At 36.8% G+C, this 9,069-nt stretch overlaps 1 protein-coding gene across 2 annotated transcripts in view; it reads right to left on the reverse strand.

The window, feature by feature from the left end:
• LOC138011602 (E3 ubiquitin-protein ligase RAD18-like) overlaps positions 1-9,024 on the reverse strand; it is an 11,278-nt gene extending 2,254 nt beyond the window's left edge. Inside the window, exons 1-15 of one of the 2 annotated variants that reach the window (XM_068858682.1) lie at positions 8,837-9,024; positions 8,653-8,734; positions 7,244-7,305; positions 7,052-7,122; positions 6,757-6,874; positions 5,476-5,758; positions 4,343-4,442; positions 3,220-3,426; positions 3,017-3,131; positions 2,207-2,279; positions 1,601-1,683; positions 1,378-1,438; positions 1,092-1,184; positions 395-714; positions 21-70 (exon numbers count right to left, since the gene is read on the reverse strand). In XM_068858682.1, coding sequence (XP_068714783.1) covers positions 21-70; positions 395-714; positions 1,092-1,184; positions 1,378-1,438; positions 1,601-1,683; positions 2,207-2,279; positions 3,017-3,131; positions 3,220-3,426; positions 4,343-4,442; positions 5,476-5,758; positions 6,757-6,874; positions 7,052-7,122; positions 7,244-7,305; positions 8,653-8,734; positions 8,837-8,926 — 1,808 coding nt within the window. In that variant the 5' untranslated portion in view covers positions 8,927-9,024. Of the gene's footprint in view, positions 1-20; positions 71-394; positions 715-1,091; positions 1,185-1,377; positions 1,439-1,600; positions 1,684-2,206; positions 2,280-3,016; positions 3,147-3,219; positions 3,427-4,342; positions 4,443-5,475; positions 5,759-6,756; positions 6,875-7,051; positions 7,123-7,243; positions 7,306-8,652; positions 8,735-8,836 lie in introns of both variants that reach the window. The other variant, XM_068858681.1, reaches the window with a different exon arrangement.
• Positions 9,025-9,069: the final 45 nt, after the last annotated feature.

Raw genomic sequence — 9,069 nt, forward strand, 5'->3', positions numbered from 1 at the left:
AAGTTTATGCAATTTCTTACCTTTCTGCAATAACATAATTTGGATCTTTTGACAATCCTTCCTCACAGTCCTATAGTTAAAAAGAAACTTGGCTTAAACTTTCATGAAGAAAATAGTAATATTGTTTGATCTTTGGTTTGTTTGATAACTAAACCGTTAGAGTATAAATGCACTCGGATATTTATATCTCGCCAATGGCCTGCAAAGAGCCTCACTGCTTCCAGACTAAGAACTGAAAAAACCCTAGAAATTAAGCAATTGCTGCTGTCTGGTAGATCACATGTTTACAACTTAATTCTTAATCTTACCTAATCAAATAAACTATGTGATTTCAGTTAATCAAAAATTAGTTTGGTTGTGGAAACGATAAATAATAAATTATTATTGTAAATACCTCAAGTTTGTCAACATCATCATCTTCTAGGCCCAGAGAGGGTGTGAATTCATCGTCATCATCTGGTAATGATAATAGGCTTGGTGATGAAGGTGGCTCGGGGATAATTGATGATAAAGCTTCATACTTGTTGAGTTTTGGTGGTTCCAAAGATGGCAGCTGTGTTTCACTATGGGTACACCTTTCGGGGAGTTTATCTGTCATTTCGACATCAGCCAGTGCATCACTGCCCTCTGTATTGCCAGTGTACATATCCTTACTGTCTCTTTGCATTACAGTTTCTCCAGGGTTATCTTCTGTTCCATCCATTATTTCATCAACTGATAGCAAAGATACATTAGTTAAAGTGACATGTTAAGTCACACAACCGGCAAAGTGGTACTTAATTTAATTTATTACTTGATCACTGCCCCAGAGTTTCTTTAGGGCCAGATAAAAATGAACACAACAGATATGAAAATCCCAACTGGCCTTTTAATTCATGATAATATTAAAATTTATTTAATTAAGATCGAAGTATTGGTAATATCAGTAGTAATGAAGTGCCCTCAATGATACGAAACACTGGGGAGTCCTAACAGGAATTTTCCCAAAAAACCTGAAACATTTTGCATCAGACATCCTCCTAAAGCAGTTTCACAAAAAAAAAGAATAATTTAATTAAGAGTGAAACAAAATGCAATGTCATTCAACTAACCTGACACCTTTGTTGCAGTTGTCTTCTTCTTGCCTTGCTGCCTTCTTCGTATGTCAGCAATGAGCTTGCTAAAGTCATTCTGGTGTTCAGTCACTTGGGAAGACATAAATAAGTTGATACAACACTGTCACTTGACAAAATGACAAGTTTGGTGTCCAAAACTGTGCTATCATTGTTAAAATTCATGCAGTAAAATTTTTCCTCTATCTTTTTGTCAACTGGTTCCATTGTTTTAAGCAATTAACATGTCATACCCCATAAATACAACAATAAATTTGCCACTTACGATAGCTTTGCCGTATTTTGTCCCTGTCTTCCTCAGTTTGGTTTTTGTCAAACCGCAGACCCTGACAAGCAATCAACCCATAACTTGTTGTAATGAAAATAATATTACAAAAGTATGCCAATCATAACTTCAATTTGTATCTGGGAAGATAACCAAGCCAAAAAAAATCCAATTTAGGAAAGTAATACAGTTAGTTGAGCATCAGATACTCAATAATACATACAGATGTTGATGCTTCTGTAAGAGACAAACATTCCCGTGTTCTTGTTTTCTCTGCTTTTTCGACTTCTTTAGCAATTTGGGCAGCTACAAGCAAGTTCATGTAAACTATTAGGATGTTATTATCATCAATGTCATCATCATAAAGTGAGGAAGTGTTGAATTTATGAAACGCAGCCAATGGTCAGAGGAGGATTTTCACCCAATGCCAACCCATGCAGAATCAATGCCCTAACCACAGGACCAATGATGTTGCCTCCTTTGTTATTCCAAATTAAAGGAGTATCTATTTTATTTATAATAAGGTAGGACCCAACTAAACTATTGTTATGTTATAGTCAAATGCAATCCAGTCATCCCTGATTTCTGACTCCCAATGTGGGGTGCTTCTATTTGTGGAAGCAATGGTGCATGTTTGGAAGCAGAAGTTGTCAGCTGGCTATTTTAGTCAATCATTGCCAGAGAGAATGGCTCGATTCTGCTTGACTAAATGGTATGTTCTCCTCCCAAGAGATATTACCTAATATATTACAAAACTCATTTTCTCATGCTGTATAGTAAGTTACAGCTTAATTGACAGCATGAAATTCTGTTAGTACATAGTATTTACCTGTCATTGGTTTTTCAGCATCACATTGAGCATTGTAGAGCATAACAAAATCTTGATGCCTTTTTACAAGGGTCTAAAATCACAAGAATTGCATTATTTTCTGAAAACTAGCCAATTGAGGCATTGATGCCTTCTAAACCCAGTGCAGCAATTTAGTTCAAAATTTAAATCTAGCCTATGATATCACTGTGCTCACTTGATAGTTTCACTGTATCTTTTGCCAGCACTGCATTTGCAAATTCTTGTGATCATTTTACAGTTGTTTGCTCAGCGACCTAGCCGATGAATGGCTGCGAGGCTGTTGGTGACCTTGCATTGATACAGACCTCACTGCTTTTATCATGTAAATTGTGTTGTTGTGATTCTAATTTGTCTGTATTAACATTACAAAAGCACAGAGGTTCGTATCAAAGCAGGGTCACCGGCAGCCATTACAAAACATTACAAGCAACATTACAAAAGCAGCAACATTACAAAAGCACAGAGGTTCGTATCAAAGCAGGGTCACCGGCAGCCTTGCTTCCATTCGTACGCCAGGTAACTTAGCTACAACAGTAATGTTACTGTAAAATGGTCTATTCTCAACCATTTGTTTCATCAGATTTCTGCCTACTAAAGAATTCTTCACAAAATTCTGTCCACGCCTTGTCATGTATGTGTTGAGGTTCAAATTTTTTCTTTGTCTAAAATTTTTCAAAACATTTCAATTTTGATTTTTCTTTGTCTATTATTCATTATCATAATCTAAAACAAAGAAAAATAAAAATTTAACTGGTTGGAAAATTTTGAGCCACAACATACTATACTTACTGCTCTGTCTCCTTTGCTTGATAAATTCCACTCTCTTAGTCTCTGTTGTAACTCTTTCTCTGCCATGACACTGTAGACAAGCTTTGGAAGTGGTTTTCTTTTCTGTACAGTCTGACTACAAAGAGAATAGCTGAGAATAGCTCAGTCAACATTGACTGTATCTATTATTAACATTACTTGAGGTTTAAACAAATTAAACATACATGAGAGCATTGGAGCCTTTTGTTGTCAGAGTCGATGGACCGTTTGTGGAATTTGAAGAACATGTTTCTTGTGTCACTTTAGAAGAAAAATCCTCGTCACTGGATATACATGTCACTTCAAGATCAGTCTCTTTACACTCTACAGTTGTTAGATGTTTCTTTTTGGCCAAGACACTGCAAAGACTCTTTGGTCCATTTGTTTTCTTTCTAGGAAAAAAAAAAGTTATACAATTATGCATGCCATCCATTATTATTCGTTTGTTTTCTTTCTGGGTAAAAAAAAAGTCATATAATTATGCATGCCATCCATAATATTATTATGTGATTATGGCCCTGCCAAGTAAATTAACTTGTCTTCAGAATTCTATTACAGTTTGTAAGAGCAAATTTTGAGATGGGTTTTCTTCTAAGCTACTTCATGTTCCTTTGGCTACTGGTACATTCGAAGCATACCAAGTAAATTCCCTGATCCACACAATTATTGTACTATACTTAATGACACTTATTTTTTCTTGTCCACCAGTACCAGGAAGGTTGTCACACCTTCAGTATTTCTTTAACTGAAAAGCCTGAACTAATCTTCTGCTTCTCATTGATATTAAAGAGGAGTGAGGACAATGTGCTAGCCAGCGAGCCATGCAAGTCATGCAAGACACATGCCAGCCATGCGAGTCACACGATTCTTGAAAGCCAACCATTTTAAAATGGGTACTTAGACTTAAAAACTGTTTATCAGCACTCTTTAGATACGAAATTTGCATGGCTTGCATAACTCGCAGATTGTCCAGCAGATTTACAAGCTCCCTGTGATTTACTGGGACATTTTGTCTCCTGATTCACAGTATAAATTTATCACTGGATAAAGAATCCATGATGGAAAAGAAAGCTTGTGTGCGTTAAAAAGTTTTATATGACAGGATTATGTAATTTGCCCGGGGGGAATGCTCGTCCGAAATTCTAAAAGAGACCAATCTGGACGTGACCCATGCTTTTGTTGACCCCTAAAAGAGGGTAATTGTGAGGAAGAGCTCCCCGAAAAACCTGTCGGCCAACTGTCGGTCCCCTCGGGTAACTTGTTCTTCACCCAAATCAAAAATAGTGGTTGAGTCTCCTGTGCTTTCACCTTCGCAAGGAACTTCTCTTCTCTGTTCTTGTGAGGCATGAATCGAGATGTGAATTGATTTTCCTGTGAGGAACCATGTCGCCACAAACTGGACACTCGCCTAAAAGAGAATGAACAAAAGTTCATCCTTTTTAGCCGTAGCTTAAAGATGTCACAACTTAAAGTCACTTTCCATTTTCTTGGGGAGAAGAGCTTTGGCATGAGAAATCTTAAAGTGACCAGTGCATAAGTACAGCAAGTGCCGTACCTTAAAGTCACTTAAATTAAGTGGACTGTTCTTCCAAGATCTCAAAACTTTTATGTAACGTTCTTCCAAGGACCTTTGAATATTTTAAAGGCATTATATTGGATCATTGCAAGACACTAAAATTTTCATTTAAAACACGAAGACGCAATAGAAAAGGGGTTGCTTCATGCACTGCTTTTGTTCAAATTTATTTGAAGCACATCTGATTAATTATTCAAGATGGTGATCAACATAGGGCAACACAGAGACGGAAGCCCTAAAAGATATTTTCTAGAGCGAGAAACAGGGACTGGGGATTAAAAAAAAGAACGACAGATGACATTTTTACGACATATTACCAACACGTTTCCATAAGGGTTTTTGTTGCACAAATTATCACAGAGCTCGGTTGCATCCACAGTTGATTGATAAATAATTTGCATGTTCCTAAGGCACCACCACACCTTTTATAGTGTATCTTCGTGTTTAAGATCTTTTCAGGTAGTTTGATCCAGTGAAGATCTTTCAAAGCTCCTTCCTCAAAGATCTTTCATCTTCAGGGATTTTTGGCAGGTCTGATCCTGAAAGATGCCTATATGTTACCAAACACTGCCTGTTCTCTTAAAGGCATTTGTTTTAATTATTAATTTTTAAGTTTAATTTTTCCTTCAAATGAGTTTTATCTTTTTTTTTTCAAACAAAAAATAACTTAAGACAGAACTAAAACAATTGCATTATTGTACACTATGTAGCTACAGTGATTATCAAATGAAGGTAGGGTGCAATTTATTGGAAGGTGGTCATTAAATTCTGTCAACTTTTTTACCCTAAAGGGGAGGGCGTTTATTCAAAGGAGGATGGTTTTTGGGCATCATGGCATATCAGATAGTCAGTCTCAGAATCTTACTAAAATCTGAATCTGCTAGTTCTGTGGTGAGCTTCCTCTTGACGGTGCTTTCTTCTACGACCATTGGTTCTTGTTTGGAGATCACATTCAAATGCTCATCACTGCCCTTTGTTTTAATTACTTCAGATGTGGCTGAAACGGACCCAATGTTTGACCCTTCCGCCTCACTGTTTTCGGCTAATTCTATTGGAGTTATAATCTCCTTCTCTGTATCATCAAGTTTCAGCCTTTTTGTTCCTGGACTTGATGACTTTGAGCTGCTTTCAGGTCCAGCATGACTAGCCTATGATCAATGAAATCATACATTTTTAATTCTTATTTTTAGTTTCTTTCAAAATGCAATCCCAGTATTATCACATTTTCAACCAAATCTTATAGTCAAGAACAAACCTATCCCTAACTTCCTGTAGTGTAGTGGATTAGCTGTGTAAACCTCTATGGCTGTATGGCCTTATGAGAGAGAATAGAGGAACACATTGGAGGCTTGAAACGTGTTGTGTGTTTTGTTCACGAGTAATTGCTTTGCATTGGAGTCCTGTCTGGCATGTAGACATTACACTTCCCCTACCCCAAATTCAAAATCTACAATAAACGAAAAGGTCATCCATAACGACAAACAAAAAATGTCATGAGATTGTCATGATCCTCTTGATGCCAGTTGGGCTCTTAGAAAATTAAATAGGACATTATTAATTTAAGATATATTCTTCAAAACAAAACAATTTAAATAACAAAATTAGAAGGAAAAAATAACAATAACAAACAGTTATTTTAGATGGCGATGAATGCATATCAATTTCTGTGGGAGAAACCAAGCCAGGAAACTCATAAACAAAATCCGGATTGAGAGACTGTTTAACTGATTGTTTAGCCCTTGAAGCTGCCATTGCAAACGATATCATGATTGAAGGAGTTCTAACAAGAGTCCAGATGGAAAGAGGTTGCCAACATGAGGAGTCGCCACGAATAAGCTCTGGAATGGACTAGAATCAGTGACGAGCTGAGAAATGAAAATGCAAAGTTTTTCAGACAACTGAAGATCAATGGAGGCGCCTGGAGTGAAAGGAGGAGGCTTTTTAGTGGATTTTGGACAGGGAATAACGGGCAAAGCCTACTGCTAAAATATTGTCCAACAACTGAGTTACCTTAAGCACATGTGCTGAAGACGTCAGCAATGTAGCTAGCCAATGAGTGCGTAATATTAATTACATGCATTAATTAACATAATTGAATGCTATCCATTTTACAAATGATTATGATTATTTTGAATTCAATTTCTACCTTTCTTCTTTTATTACTTGTTACAATGCTCTTATTCTTGATCACACCATCTCTTTTGTGACTGGTTGTCTCACTTATTGTCTGTGCTCCTTTGGTTACTAAATCCAACAACTTTGCCCTGAAACACAAACTATTATGTGAACTACAAAAAATAACCATAGTCACATTTAAAAACGTGGAAATCACCACAGCAATGTACACTGGGTAGCTGGTGGTTCTGTTGTTGTGGAAAGCAAGAGATCCCGAGCAGGCTACCAAAACACACCGCAGTGTAAACTAATGATAAACAACTTACCTAACTTTAATAAAGTTTTTCACCAATTCATCTAATACTCTGTTATTTCTTAAGCTTGGCGGATTTAGTTTCTGTAAAATAAAAAAGGGTGATAAATTCTAGCACTTCTACCGGTTTCTGTTGACCAGAAAAGTGTTGTTCTTTGGACCAAATTCATTGAACAATATCATTTTCATGTACTTCTGTACTTACCATCTTACACGTTGGACATTGAGGTTCGTAGCTAAGAGACCTTCTTATACAAAGAGAACAATCTGAAAGTACCAGTAATCATTATTTTATGAAAGTTCATTTCACATATCAGAACATACACACATGTAAACTGTTTGACTGACTGATTGATGTGGTCTGATTTGCTATAATTCCCTATGATTAGGTTTGATTTGCAGTCTCCCCAATAAATAAAGCACTTGTGCTCAGCTCAATAAGACTGAGGGCACTTTCCTTTTGTCAGAACTGGCCAGCCAGTTTGCAAAGAAAGTGCAAAAATCTGAAGGAACTTGCATGAGTATATGTCATCATCAAAGTTTGTTAATTTGAAGGTGTTGTAGGGTTAGTCCTTCCAAATGCATGGTCTGACTGGTCAGTTCTGTCAAATGGAAAACATCCTCAGGGGTAAATCTAGGGTAAAAAATGACTGGTTTCCAAAACAACAAAAAAGTTTCTAGGGGGGTCCGGGGATCATGCTCCCCCAGGATTTTTTTTAATTTTAACTCTCCAGAGTCCCCTTTCCCATGTTTCTGACAGATGTCTGTAAAACAGTGGCCAGGTGATCCAGAGACTTCAATAAAGCATAGGGTAGAATTGGGGAGGAACGAAGCGGGGCTGGCGCAATGACGAGAGCACTCGCCTCCCACCAATGTGGCTGGAGTTCGATTCCCAGACTCTGCATTATATGTGGTTCTCCACTCTGCAAGCGTTCTGTGGGGTTTTTCTCCAGGTAATCCGGTTTTCCTCTTTCCTCAACTTCAGTTGATTTGAGTTAAATTAATTTGATTTCTATGTACAGATTTCTATGTACAGTTTCCCAATTATTATGGTAGATTTCATTTTTGTTTTCATGAATCATTCACATAACTTGCGGACATGAGTCTGAGTAGTTAGGTTACACTTCATCGTCTTCTTTACATTCAAAACAGTTTATACATATTCATGAAACTTCTTACTATAATCCATTTTTGACAGCATTCAATAAGGAAGGACAGCTCTTTGTCAGTGCTCTTTATTGAGCTTAGTCCTTTCCTTAGCTCTTCATGGTAGCCTCCAAAAAAGTCAAAAACAATATTGATTTGTTTAACGCTTGTGCTTTTATAAAGTTGTTTGATGCCTGGATGTAGCTCTGTATATCTTTCCTGTATTTTTCCTATTATTATTATTATTATTATTTTTTTTTTTTTTTTTTTTTATTATTATTATTATTGCAAATAATATTAATATTGTTATTGTTGTTAACATTGTTGTTGATTGGGCGAATGACTAAATAAATAGCTGACTGACTGATTGAAGAACTCACTGACTATATGGCGAAGTGACGTACGAAATTAAATACAATCTTAAAAGACTTCGAAGAACTGAAGAGCCTGCTCGCATACTATACTCACAATTATGAGAACAATCAGGAACGATCACTGCAACATCAAAATATTCATAACAAATAGAACATCTCAGAAGATTGTCGATCGTCTGGAAAAGAAAAGTAAACAATTCAAACCATTGCGTTTCAACTGGCTTACAGGTACACATAACTCAATTATTACATCGCAACATTTTGATAATTATTATTACCCTCATTTCTGACAGGGATTCCGGCCAATCCGAGGGACTCCACTCAGCCAGCGTAGTCAACGACGTCTTTGAATTTACAAAAGACAACATTCTGGCGCAATACGCAGGAAAACGACACGATCTAATCAATTTCAACGCAAATTATCAACAAATGTTCGCCATATTGGATGCTACAAAATTGGCGGGAGAATTTCTCGTGTTGGTATTGGTAGAGAGCAGTTCACCCAGCATTC

Source organism: Montipora foliosa, chromosome 7 (genome assembly GCF_036669935.1).
Source record: "Montipora foliosa isolate CH-2021 chromosome 7, ASM3666993v2, whole genome shotgun sequence".
Taxonomy (NCBI): Eukaryota; Metazoa; Cnidaria; class Anthozoa; order Scleractinia; family Acroporidae; genus Montipora; species Montipora foliosa.